General features: G+C 45.5%; 1 protein-coding gene across 1 annotated transcript in view; it reads right to left on the bottom strand.

Annotated features, from left to right (window-relative positions):
- The window catches only part of CDH4 (cadherin 4), a 426,922-nt gene extending 413,351 nt beyond the window's left edge, over positions 1 to 13,571 (bottom strand). The window contains exons 1-2 of the mRNA XM_063404276.1: positions 13,434 to 13,571; positions 11,120 to 11,231 (exon numbers count right to left, since the gene is read on the bottom strand). Of these exons, the coding sequence (XP_063260346.1) occupies positions 11,120 to 11,231; positions 13,434 to 13,499 (178 nt within the window). The 5' untranslated portion in view covers positions 13,500 to 13,571. The remainder of the gene's footprint in view (positions 1 to 11,119; positions 11,232 to 13,433) is intronic.
- Positions 13,572 to 14,342: the final 771 nt, after the last annotated feature.

Below are 14,342 nucleotides of genomic sequence, written 5' to 3'. Positions count from 1 at the left end.
ATCTTTCAGTAAACTTTACACAGAGATAATCAATCTCCTATTCAGTTATTTGAACAGGCATCTAGAGTTTAGCGTTCCAGAGATCATTGAACTTCTTCTGACAAGGGTCTCCTCCTGCAGTTTGAAAAGAGGATGGGGAAATCTTTGGGTGCAATCCAAACATTTTTTATAGCTGCAATCCTTGAATATTTCATCACTCCAAATTTTGCCTTGACCTATAGTTTCTCCTTCATCCTATCTACCATATACATATTTTTCTTCATCTTCAACTTGTCCCTTCTGTCCACAGGTAAAGGAAAAATCCAAACAATATGAAATCTTTTTTTTTTTATAATGCCATTTACCTACATTGCTTTAGCCTCTACAGGGGACCAAAAGGAAGCACTGAATCAATTGAAAAATGTTCAGAAGCCTATAAAAAGGTAAATAAGTGGAAGTTTAATTTCCAAAGTAATTCAGGCACAAAATAAAAATATTTAAGGTTTATGGAGATGAGCAAAACAGTTGCCTTTCATGTGTAATTGTGCAAACCTGTTTTGAAGGGAGCAGAGCAACCAGCCAGCAACATCAGGCTCCTAAAAGACAAGCAGCAGGGCCACAGGGGCTGAAAAAATGACTTTTTCTGCCTCCTCAGGGAAGGATTTTCACTGGGTGCAAAATACTGGAAATTCTCTAGGCCCAGCTCTTTTTCCCCATTTTTTTAAATTGAGATGCTCCAGAAGATTTCAGCAGAGTCTCTTCCTCCAGCACAGGGAGCAGCAGGCATCTGCCTCTCTTCACTTACCAAACACACAGGCGTGATGGGCAAAATTAAAGAGAGACACTAAACAGTAAAATATTTAAGTGTGGGCTAGGACTCCTAAAAAGCTCTGAATAATACAGATCTATAAAAACAGGGAGTGCAACACCCAGCTGGTTTGTGTAAGGTGAACACCTTGCTTTCCTCACCTTCCAAGATGGGAAAATGGGAAATGGGAACACAGCAAAGGGGGAAATCCCCAGCCAGCAGTGGAAACAGATTATACCAGAGCCCATACTCCACATCCAGGTCCAACACTGCTTTAATTTAATTTAATCCTGTTCTTTCAGCTCACCCGGGGATTAGTAACAGCTCTGTCAATAAAAATGTCTTTTTAGGAGCAGACCTCCAGCATCCTGAGGAAAGCCAACCTGGACATTTTGTCCTGTATCCTTCACACACCTCTGGTCCAGCAGTTTAAACAACCCAGTGGGCAGAGAATTCCTGCAGCCCTTCCCCTCCAACATCCACAGCTGTTGAAATTCCATCAAGCTAGCCCAGGCTTTTAACCTGGAATGCCTCTACATGGTGAAAATTCAAAGGTCCCACTGTTTATAATTCTCATAAAAGTCAGGAAAAGTACTGACAACGAAAGACATTTGGAATTGTGTTTCTACAGATCCCAATGGACAACATCAAGACATTCAAGGCTCTGCTCACCAAGTCACCATTCCAATTTTAGTTACTGAAATAACTTTACCCAGAGCACGTTTCAATGGTACATGGTCAGAGCAGAAGGCTCTATCACATGGGCTCTGCCACAGCCTGTTTTGCACTGGGTTTGTTCAATCCTTTATTAACAGAACAGATAAAGGAATGCAGCATATGCTTGTTACATCTGCAAACCATACACAAGCAGGATGCAACTGCAACGCCGTTGGATGTCGAGATCAGGATTCAAAACAATCCAAACCAGTTAGATAAGGCTGATGATAAAACAAAAATAAGATGTAATTCAACAGAGGAGGAGCAAGGTAACACGATTGAGCAGGATTAATCAACTACACATATAGAAAATGACTGGGTAGGTAGCAGTTCATCAAAAAACGATGTGGGAGGTTATACTGGATCACAAGCTGAACATGAGTCAACACTATCACACTGCTAAGAAAAAAAGCAATCATCACATTAGATAAATCAAGCGGAGTATTGCCTGCAAAACAGGCAGAGTAATATTCCCTGTCTGTTCAGCACTGTGAGACTTGGCTGGCAGCCTCACATCAACCTGGAGTATCCTGTTAGTAACAAAGACAAGGGCTCAGAGGAGGGAGCCATACATGACACACAGAAGGCAACAAATGAGAGGTTCAGCCTAGAGAATCTGAAAAAAAATATATTTTCAATTGTGTTGGGGGGAGAAAAAAAAAAATCAGCAACTGTTCTGTGTGTCCAAGACAAATCCAAAAAGGTTTAAATTGCATCAAGAGAACTCCACTTAGAGGAAGGAAAGGGAAGCAGTGTAATATCCTGGCTCTGGTCCCCACCAATGGATCTTCAAACCCCCATCAGGGACAAACCTGTTACAGAGGGGCTGCTCATGCCCTGGGGAAGGAGTGTGAACTAGAAATCCTCCTGAGCTCCTCCAGGCTGGGTTCTGAGCCCAGGAAACACCAACACACGGGTCCAGGAGACACCACACACAGCTCCTGGTGAATCAGTGAGACTCACTGACAGAACTGTGGCATTTATACAGAGTTATCTGTTCACTCCCACTGACTATACCAGGAACAAATAGGTTATTAAATTTCATACTTTAAACTAGTCCTGACTTGTACTTTATCACCTGTAGCAATTTTTTTATTTTCCACCATCTTCCCAAGCTTGCATGTTTTTCTTTCATGTATCAATAATTCCTATATGCTTTTCTTGCTACATGGTGAAGTAACAGACATTTGTTTCACTGACCTGCCTTTTATAATTCTCTAGACATGAATTAACAGAGAGAGCTGATACATAGCTCTGTATAGAACAATTCTTGTAATCTTGACTATTTATCTTTGGATAATTTCTACATTCATAATTATTTTAATAAGGACTGGCATTACTACGAGACAAACTCATTGTAACAAAATTTTAGACCAAAAGTAATTTTTGTGACTAACCTCTGAACCGCTAGGAAATTGTGATTTATAATAGGCACAGTAATAGCCTTTAATGACTGCAGTGCTTCTGGGTATCCATGAAAACAGACTGGCTCATTTCAAAGCAGAAGAGGCATCTATTTTATTTTATTTTTTTTCTGCTTCATGGGTGGCCCATACATCTCTCCAGGGTCCCTGGAGGAGCTCTGTGTGCTGCCCACTGTCACCACGCTGCTGTGACCCTGCCAGCAGCACAGCCAGCACGGCACCCAGCCACTGCCACTGTGACACAGCCCTGGCAAGTGGGCAGCAGCAGTGGCAGCAGAGCAGCGAGGACATGGCAAAAAAAATGGAAATCATTAGAATTTTGCATTGGAAGGGAGCAGGGAAGGGGAATGTGGATGCTGCAGCCCGGGGTGACGAGGCTCGGGCAGCTGAGCGTTCCCAGTGACAGCGCAGCCCATATGCCAGAGCATTTGCCACTTCCCGCTCCCTCTGTGCAACTGCAATCCAAAATTAACAAATAAATTAGGGGTAATGAATATAAACAAGAAAAATCGCAGGCCTGTGGCAAAGAGAGATCTTGTTCAGCCCAAGCGTTTTTCATGTCACAGAGAACTTGCTTAGGAAACATCCTCGTGAAAGAAGCGAAGTAGCTGGTTACAAATATTTTTATAATAATACAAATAATTTTATAATATTTTTATAATAATACAAATATTTTGGGTTAAACAGTAACTCTGCATGTTCTCTTTCCTTCTACTCAAAATAAAGAGGAAAGTGAGTGCTTTTTCAATATAAGTACAACATTTCTTTATGCCAGGAGACAAACTATGCCTAGGTTAAGTCTGGACGTTAATGGAAGCAAACAGCTGAATTCTGGTCCCTGGTGTTTCAATTATTCCCTCTTTAGAGGTGGTGCTTCCAAGAAATTAAAGAAACACAATTTCCCAGTACAGATCATGTTTTGCAGGCTGTTGCAATGTTTTTATTTAAAGCTGTGGGATTTGAAGAAAAGCTCGGTTCATCCCTCTGTCTTCTCATCTGTTCACCTGCATTGTGTTTGCCAGGGTCAGAGCCCCGTGCAGAGCTGCCTGCCCAAGCCCCTGCTCAGCACAGGGACACCCAAAGCTCCTGGACCACGTCCAGATGGGTTCCAATCATCTCCAAGAACAGAGGTTTCATGGCATCTCTGAGAAACCTCCTCCAGCATCTGACAACTCTCCTGCTGAAGGCTTCTTCCCACATTTAAGTGCAATGTCCTGTATTTCAGTGTTAGCATCCATTTTCTTCTGCCCTTCCTCTGTGCCCCTCATCTCAACGCACTCTCACAAGGAATTTATACACAATTATAAAGTTCTTTCCAGGCTAAACAATCCCATCCTCAGCCTCTACTTTCAGAAATACTAATAAATAAATATGAAAACAAAATATATACACAAATATATCATAGCATCTGAGCAGTAAGAAAACCTTGCCATGGCAGGGCTGGCCAAGGACACTTCTGGGTTTTACCTGGAAAAGCAACCTGGGGGTCACGGAGGCACCAAAAGGAAAATGGAATGTGAAGCCAAATCCTCTTCAGACTCTTTGGCTAGGGCTCAAAAGGTTTACATACACAAAAAGGGATACAGATCAATCCCATCGAGCGTGCAGGGATTGCTCCTGCAGTGCTCCACATCAGGATCCGGGGAAACCTGTCTGGAATCACAGCCACACGCTCATCCCAGCCCCCGTCAAACCACTCAAAGCTGGAGCTCCCAGAGGCAAGGACTGGTCTTTGCTTTTCAAACACCACTTTCTGGTCTTAGTTCTTACTATTTCCATTTGCCTGAAAATAAAAAAAAATCCACTTGATACAGCCATGGCCCTAATTCTGAATATACCAGTAACCTCAAATGAAACAAACTCCCTTCTTTCCCTGTGTTACTCAAATTCATTCTATGAGAAACATTAAGCAGCAGATTTCCAATGAAATCCTATCCTCTGTAGTTTTAATCTCTTCTTGCCCTTCAAATAAGACTTTTAAGTATTATCTATATTGCTAAAATATTCTATGAGCTGTGCACATGGCCCATGCTGCTGTGGAACCAAGTACTTCCCCAGCTCAAGTCTGCAATGAAATAAGCTCCCTCTAAAAAAACATGAGACTCATTTCCAGAGTAGAAATTAAGGCAGAAGGAGGCCTGCACATAAATATCAATGAAATTAGGCAATGAAAACTGGCATTAGGTCAATGAAAATTAGGCAAGAAAATATTTCACTGCTAGAATAAATAAGTTTCAATTGCCACATGCAAAAACCGTAATTTCCAGAATGCTTTCAGCATCTGCTCTGCGAGATCAGAGCTCATGAGCTCTGTCAGTGATAGTCAATTCCTGTACAAAGAACTGACTTTAAAACTTAACATTCTCCAACCTTAGAAGACCTAAAATGATCAGCTTAGTGTTCAAAACAACAGGTATTTCACAATAAATAACTAATTGATACTGTTCTAGACACAGCTTATTTCCTAAAAGCCTAAGCATAAATAAAGAAATGAATAAATTATTCAACAGAAATTGTTGTTTCATCTTCTTCCTTAATACCTATTTAGAATGCCTAATTTGAAGCAGCACAATTCTTTAACAGACACATCCCTGAAAAAAGAGAGAAACTTCAAGCCTGTTGTTGGAGAAGCAGATTTATTCAGATATAAATCAGTTAACTCCGCAGAATGCAGAAAAAAATGTAATTCTGCTTGGGTTTGAGGAATTTGGTTCAAAGCTCTGAACTAGAAAGCAATATATACAGTTATTAAACAGTGTAAGGGGATTAACTCTACTGAGTGTTATTGACTACTCCGGTCTCATTAACTGCAATTTTATTTAGATAAAAATGTCATCTTGAACATCATTTTTGTGTCAGAAGTTAGATCTGAAGAACAACATTAAAAATACATAGGCAGCAGCAGTTCCCCAATCTGCAACAGCTCTTTCTGGGGTCTCCCCTGGAACCCGGGATGGAAATTATGGTTTTGATTTGCAACATGCCCATCACGAGAAACTGCTTTTAGAAGAAGCTGTCCTGTGGAATGTGAGAAGTGTTTTCTGAGAGGCAGCTTCACTGGAGCTTGTAAAGCTGAGCACAGAGAGCTGATGCCTGCCTGCCTCTGTCTCCTCCAAGGAAGGAATGAAGAAAGGTGAGGGTGAGAGTTCTGGGTTCCCAGTGGACGCTCTCCTACTTTCAGATTTTATTAGGGAACTGTGAAGCTAATTACGTGTACAGGAACTTCAGTAACTGCTTTTCATGCAGAATCCCAGACCAGAAAATAATGAAAACACGAATGGAAAAGCCTCTTTTGCTTTTTTCAACTCTGAGCAGCCTGGAGAAGGCACTGGCTATTCCAGGAGGCTGCAGCAGAGCTGCTGCAAGCACCGAGCAACACAAAGAGGTGCTCAACAACCTCACCAAACACCAGAGCAAATCCCAACGTTCCTCAGGCTCTTCCCTTTCCAAAAGCTCCCACAGGACACACCAGAGGGCACCTGGAAGACACAGGCACGACTGTGGGCAGGGAAGCCTCAGACACCCACAGCTCTCCTCAGAGACACTCCTGACCTGCCCCTGGGAACCAAGCTCCTGCTAAAGCTGACAGCACATGGGGCCCTGGGGATTTTCAGGACTCTAAACCCAGGAAAAGTGGGAAGTCTACACCATCTGCAGTGTTCTCCACTATCCCAGTGAGATTGTGGATGCTGGTGTTCCTTGGTCTATGCAGTCGATATTATCTAAACAGTATTCACAGCCAGTTTTAATATTAGATGTGACAAGGACTAAAAAGGATGGAGGTTTTGAAATCTCAGAGGAGAGAACAAAAAGCTTTTCACCACGAAGAACATCCTACCTCTAAAAAACTTACAAGAGATGATCTCCATAGTGAATTCTTATTAAAAAAAAAAAAAAGAGGTATTCCAACAAAGTTTTACGCATTTTGTTTTTAACCAAAAATCAGGCTAGTAAAAAAACCCTAGAATGGAAGCAATTACATTTTTATGCATTTGCATGAGCTTGGCTACCTTTGGTTTCACACACTTGCTCAGAGCAGAACATGCTGGCAGAGTTTATTCATCTCCCCATATGAAAATAAACTGTGCTGTCACACACTTGTCCCACGTAAGTGAAGCTCCCCTGCTCCATCAGCACCGGCACTGCTCGGGGTGGGCAAAGAAACATCAGTCTCTGCAGATGAAGGGATGCACAGAAAACCCAAAAACGTGGCTGTTCCTCTCATCTGCTTGTGTTGTCTGAGTTGTTCTGTTTAGGTGTGTTTGAGAGGTGCTGGATGCATTCAACACCCTGATGTCATTCCCTCATTCCCAGCTGCCACAGCGTCACAGCGTGCCAATTCAACCCCAACTTCTGATTTTGAAAAACACCTTTTTATTATTAATTATAACCTTAAAAAGCACTACTAAAAAAAAAATCAAGAAGGGTATAAAGGGCATAAGAGTATCCTATTTGTGTTTTAGTTCACAGCCAGGCAGAAACACCAATTCATGTCATGGTTTCATGTTCGCCAATTCCAGTTTGCCGAATTTAGTGTAGTGGTCTGAGTGTCTCCTACAATCATCTACTCTTTTCCCTGCTGTGAGACAGGATTGAGAGAAAAGCAAAGCAGAACCAAACCTTAAAAGGTATAAAGACAGATTTATTAACGAACGCTAAAAGAAAAGAATGAGAATCAAAATGAAACCTTCAAAGCACTTCTCCTCCCCCCACAACTGTTCACTTTCCCACTGACAACAGAAAGAGACAAAACCTGTGATTTTCAGGCAGTTTCACCACACAACACTTTCAGCATCCCACTCCTTTCTCTCCTTCCCTGAGAGGCCGCTGGTCCCCATCACTCCCAAGCGCTGGGTTCACATCAGGAATCAGATCCCCCGGGACCTGCTCAAGTGCTGCAGTGCAGCCCCACTGCTCCCCACCCCTCAGCACCACTGTTCGCACCACGTTAAATTAACATGAATAATTAACGAAGAGGAAAAGATCCCCGTGCCGCAATTGTCCTCTGCCATACTGCAGACATGGAGATCTTTCCCTTAGGCTAAAGAAGAAAATACTTAAGGAAGCTATCTTAAGCGTTATCGTGCATCAGTGAGCAAGACTAAGTTTATTATCCTGCAAACAAAAACAAAGACAAGAAAGTGTAACAGATTACACCCCAGTGGCTTTGATGAAGAGATGCAGTGATGGCATTTCTGAGGAAGGCACTGGCTCCACAAATCACCTCTGCTACCACCCCATCATCAGGCCACAGTGCTGGCAGTGATGTGCAGTTGTGGTATTTGTGGCACTACTGGGGAAAACTATTTTAAGTCTAATTAACATGAAATTTTTAGAATGCAGATGCTTTTCATTTATACATAAAACAAAATGCCGTGACATTTCTCCCATCCATTTATCATAAACAAGTTAATTACTGTGTAACAAATAGCTCCTGCTAGAATCTGTATGTTTTGAGCATGTTAGAGAGCTGACTCAGGCAAATAAGATGAACCACAAAGTAGTAGCTAATAGCTTACGGCATACTTATAATAAAACAATGACTCTGTAAAAGCTCTTGTTGTCAAATTAAGGCTAAGCTATTTCCATTGGAATAAACCAATTATAAGCAGTCATTTTCTGTTTAACTTGAATCAAGCCTAGAATACTATGAACACTTTCATTTTGATGCATTCATAACAGTGCATACATTTGAGAGCTGGATATTGCAAAGCTTAAAAGGGAAGTGTTATGTTTATTTATTGCCACACAGCTCATCCTAAACCACAGAACACGCAGACTTCCCCATGGTGTGGAGGAATTTCACCAGCATGCTAAGGTCTGCTTGCTCCCTGATTTCCCATGGATAAACCTTTAGGGATAAACTCCCAGGGCTGCCCACCTCCCCCTCCTAAGGTGAGCATTATCCATAAAAACCTCATGTTTGCTCCGTGAAATCCCCCGAGAGCCATCCAAGCTCACAGACACGCTGTTTTCCACCCCCCAGATTCCATGAAAGCACTGACAGGTGAATTTCTGCCTACTTTTTTTTTTTTTCTTTTTTAATTCAGGCAAACAGTCCCATTTGGCCTGCAGATGAATTACTGAATGCTGATGAATAAGATGGTGGTAGCTGGCAGCAGAGCTTTGCGTGGTAAGATGGTGTGAAATAGTACATATGTCAATCTATCAAACATGATAATGTAAGCAATCTGAACCCATTTTGGGTCTGAACTATTGTACAATACTTCACCCAGATGGAAGAAAAGAGATAAACATTTTATGCTTCAGACACATCAAGTGCTGGGAAGTAAAATTAAACCTAAACTGGAAAACTACCAATTTTACATGCTAGAGTATATATAAAGAACAACACAAGCATGAAGTAGAATTTTCTCGCCCATTATTGTATAAATTAATTAGATATATTTGCTTCCTATGATAAACAACAGCATGTATTTGATTGTAGATTAAAAGGTGCAAAGATGATCATTTACTTATTAACAAACACAGCACTTGCACTTTTTTTTTTCTTCTTCCTTTTGTTGAGAAAATGCTTTTAAATCATGGAACCTGTGACAATGTCATCAGGACATGAATCTTACAAGTGGGGCATGGATACATAATGTCCCCAGGGTGAGTTCAGCCTTAAATCAGAGGCAGGTTTGCCATGACTAATGTAAAACTACAACTGATCCCTAAAGGATAAAATCAAATACAAATATATTTTCATTCAAATCAACTTGACAGCGTGTGTAAACATAATTTCATATTTAAAAATTATCACTTAAACCAGAAATGAAATGACAGCCACTGTGCTGTTTTGAAAGTCACAGCCTTCTAATGCCTCTGAACAGACCCTTCTGCTCCATCCCTGTTGTCCACCTCCATAAACACAGCACGATTTATCAAGCACTAAACTGCAAAAAACCACTCTTCTGAGCAAATATATTTATGGCAGGGCTTTCTACAGTACTCAGAGAACATTTTTTATCAAATAATTTGCAAAGCTAAAAGAGCATGAAATCTACTCAGTTTCCAGACTGACCTGTAAAGCCATCTTTACGCTTGGGAAAAATTGCTACAAAGTGTATAAACTATTGGTATTTGGTCTCTTTAGGGCTGCATAATCTTGAGACTGTCCATTTCAATTCCCTCATTGGTTACCCTTCAAACTAAAAATAAACTCCCCAAGGTCTACTAATTAATGCCAGGCCAGTCAAGAGAATTCCTGAACAGCAACACCAAGACAACTGGGCACAGAAACAAAAGTGATTGCCAGCTCATGCAGAGCAAAAATGTCCAGTCTTGGATTCTGCTGAAGCCAGAGAACACACTGACAACTCTCCCTCTCTTTTGAGAAAAATCAAAGTAACGGAGCAGGTGTTTGCTCTGGAGGAAGACAGAAATCCCAGCTTTCTGGCACAGAGACACACATGTGAGCAAAATGCACTCAGGAAAACACTGCAAAGAGTTTATAAAGCCTTGAGCACAGCACCAAGTCCTGATGTGTTCCCCAACCTCCTGGGGTGCTGGGGGGGTGGGATTATGATCTTCAAAAATTCTCTTGGGATAAAGTATTTTCCTGTGTCATGCAAATATAGAGTTTAATTATTTTTAACTTGAGAAGGAGGCAGATCAATACACAGGATAATCTACTGTTATTTGGATTACGAAGACATCTTAGAGTTTACAATCACAAAAGTGGTTATAATCCTGCAATTACTATAAAGCTAATTGGTAGTTTCTTTTTGCCTGTGTTTTCATGTTGTCAGTGGGGCAGTAATGAAAATGAATGCCACATTTGTGAACAGAATGTCTGTAGGCTTGTTTACCACATTTCCAACAACAACGTCTGCTTTATCATCCATTTCAAAGCAGAGATAATTTAGGGATCTTTGAATTTCATACATAAAAATACTTTCTAAAATATCAGATGCAGAGTTCCTTCAGACAGGGTGGGAGTGGGAGACTCAGGAGTGCAGTGATGACCTGGCACTGTAACAAACAATCCACCTGGAGCAGACAGCGCGGACCCGGGATGATTCATCTGCATTCACAACTGTGCTCAGGTAAACCACTTAGTGTTTCATCCTCCTACAAACATAATTCTGCAGACAATTTCACCATCAAAACCAGCTTCTTTAAGCCTCCTTTCACCTCCTGAAAACACAGTTATTGCAGAAGCTATTAAGCTTTTTATTCCACTTACCTTTGAGTAACTTCTGCCCTTCCATGACGTTCTGGGAGATGAATGCTGTGTAGTCTTGTTCTGAGAAGCCAGGCTTGCATGTGGGTCTAACTGTAAGATCCCCATTGTGTGCCTGCAAAAGCAAAACAAGGAAAATGCACACCATGACTTCTGTCATTTGGGTAAACGTTTTGCACCCAGTGATGACACGTTTAGGCATGAGCAAACCTGAACAGTGGAGCAGTGTGCAAGTAGAAGTTGCTTGTGTTAGAGTGCCTATCTGTTGGAGTGGATCCATACTGTAGCTGCAAAAAATAAAATGGGCCAGCAATAGTTGCCTGACTACAAGAGAGCATTGTTTGTAGGAAGACTGGAATACTGGGCACTGTCAGAAGAGGGGAGGAAACAAAGAGCAGCAATTCATCAAGGCGCTGTGCTCGCCCTGGAGACACGCTAAGGCCTGATGTTGCAACATGCAAACCACCGAGGTTTGCTGCTGAGAAACCGGGCAGACCCCAGCATGGAAAGGGGAGAAACACCTGCGACCAGGTGAGGACACCCTTCCTTCCCCTTCACCCTTACAGCAGCATCCCGGGCACTGCCTGCTGCTGCCTCTGGGACCCTCCAGGCTCTGCTCCTGCCCCAGCAGTGGGAAGGGATGGAAGGGATCCCAATTAAAAATGGAACTATGCACAGGATCGTGCACAGTGTGCCAGCACTCCGAGGGAAGCAGCCAACGAAACACTCAGCTGCAACTTTGGACTGAGCAGAGGATGCAGCCCCCGCCACAGGGACAGGACAGTGCAGCCACAGCAGCGCGGGCTCCTCGGGATTCCCCGGCAGGGAAGGTCCCAGACCCCAGCTCCAGAGCAACTCGCTGACAGCACACAAGCCCGTGATTTATGCCGAGCGAGTGCCAGGTGATTTACGCACTAACAAGTGCTGGTGGCAGGGGATTTCTAACGCGCCCGGGCTGCCGGCAGAGCCAGCCAGAGCATCGCTTAGCGATGCTGGCGGCACCTCCGCCGCCTCCAGACCCGGCAGCGCCGGCTGAAGCCGGGGGACCGGGAGCGGCGCTTCCCCGGCAAAGTGCAACTCCGGGCGTGCTCCTGCCTCCCCCGGGGGAGCATCGCAGCCCCCCGGGCCCCCCAACACTCCCGCACACAGACAGCGATGCATTAGAGAGACAGCAGGGAAGCGGAGAGAAGGGTCCTTTCGGATGCGCTTAGTAAGCAGAACACAAGCCAATGTACTCGGCTTAAAATCACGCTCGGGAGACGGGTGCCAGCTACTGCATGGGAAGCGCAAGGAAGCGGCGGCGGCTCCGTTGGACTCTGACCGTGCCTGGCAAGATGTTGCCATTAGGAAACGTTTCAAAGGGGTCTCACCGAGGATAGCGGGCTCTGAATCTGAAATCGCCCCGTTATTAGAGCGGTGCTCGCCAGATCAGAGCGCATCGGGGCTATTCCCGAGCACTCAGCAGCCTCCACAAGGCTCGGGACATCCTCACGGATTCAACTTGGCACCGGGCGATCGAGGCAGGAAAATAAGCGGCTCTTGTTCCCGCAGCCAGCCCAGCCCGAAACCCAGCAGAGCAGCGGCTCTGTAACGCTGCAGCCATGCGTTCCTAAGCTTGTTGATGCTTTACTGAAACCAGGCAATTTCAGGCGGCGTGGGAAAAAACCCGAAAACATCCCTAACTTCAGAGCATCACCCTCCCCGGCACGATCCGGGCCCGCTCCGTGCGTTTGCGGGCTTGTAAAAATAAAAGTTCGGGGCTGCAGCGCTGCGGGGGTGGATGGGGGGCTCGGCGGGGGCTCGGAGCGGGGATCGGCGGGGCCAGCGGGGCTCGGGGCGGGGGTTCGGAAAGACCGGCGGGGGCTCGGAGCGGGGCTCGGAGCGGCCAGCGGGGGGGTCGGAGCGGGGGGCTCGGAGCGGGGGGCTCGGAGCGGGGGGCTCGGAGAGGGGGGCTCGGAGCGGGGGGCTCGGAGCGGGGGGCTCGGAGCGGGGGGCTCGGAGCGGCTCCGCGCCGGGACGCGCCGCTGCCCCCGAAGTTTCTCCGGCGAGACGCAGCTCGGAGGGCAACTTGTACCGGCACCGCGGCGGCACCTGAGCGGCTGCTCAGAAAAAAACCCCAACAATTAAAAACTGCACAGCGGCGATTCTGTTTTTAAAAAAGGAGAGGGGCGAACCGGCGGAGCGGCGGGGACAGCAGCAGCAGCTCCGCGCACCCATCGCCATCCGCACACCCGGAGCCCGAAGTTGCCGCGGTGGGAACGGATGAACCGCGGCGGGGACGGCTCCTCGCCCCGCTTCCCCGGGGCGCAGCACTTACCGCGGCCGAGCCCCAGACGGGCAGCAGGAGCAGCAGCAGCAGCCGCCGCCTCGGGCCGGCCCTCATGGTCGGCGGGCGGAGCGGAGGGAGCGCAGCCGGCCGGGTCCCGCCGCCGCTCCGGGCTGCAGGTGAAGCGCCCGCCGCGCGCCGCCGCCGCGCCCCGCCCCGCGCGCGCGGGCACGCGCCGCTTAAAGGGACAGGCACCGCCCCGCCGCGGGGGGAGGGCAGCGGGAGCGGGGGGAGAGCAAGGGGATGGTGGGGATGGGGACGGTGGGGATAATGGGGATAATGGGGATAATGGGGATAATGGGGATAATGGGGATGGGGACAATGGGGATGGGGACAATGGGGATGGGGACAATGGGGATGGGGATAATGGGGATGGGGATAATGGGGATGGGGACAATGGGGATGGTGATGGCGATGGCGATGGTGGTGGTGATGGTGATGGAGATGATGGTGATGGAGATGGTGATGGTGATGGAGATGATGGTGATGGTGATGGTGATGGAGATGATGGTGATGGTGATGGTGATGGTGATGGTGATGGTGATGGAGATGATGGTGATGGGGATGCTGATGGCAGTGGTGATGGTGATGCTTAAGTTCAAGCTTTCGTGTTTTTCAGATTCTGTGCTGCCCAGGTGCAGTTCTAAGCCTCACATTAAGCACTAGTAAACCGTCATAGAGTAGGTAAACAAAATAAATCCTTTTCCTGCTGAAGACCAAGAAGAACTTTCAGCCCAAAAGCACAAACAGCAGTGGGCTGAAGGGAAGAACAAGAAGGATGAGACCTCACAACCTGAAGCTGTAACTGGACAATTAAACCCCAATATGCAAATGGACCAGAACTTATGAAAGTATAAGACCTTGTGACCATTTGTCCATTTTGTGACCATTTTCAGTCCA

The sequence above is a fragment of the Prinia subflava genome, chromosome 8 (assembly GCF_021018805.1).
Source record: "Prinia subflava isolate CZ2003 ecotype Zambia chromosome 8, Cam_Psub_1.2, whole genome shotgun sequence".
In the NCBI taxonomy this organism is placed as follows: Eukaryota; Metazoa; Chordata; class Aves; order Passeriformes; family Cisticolidae; genus Prinia; species Prinia subflava.
Note: the sequence above shows the minus strand (reverse complement) of the source record. Positions and strands in the feature narration are given on the sequence as shown.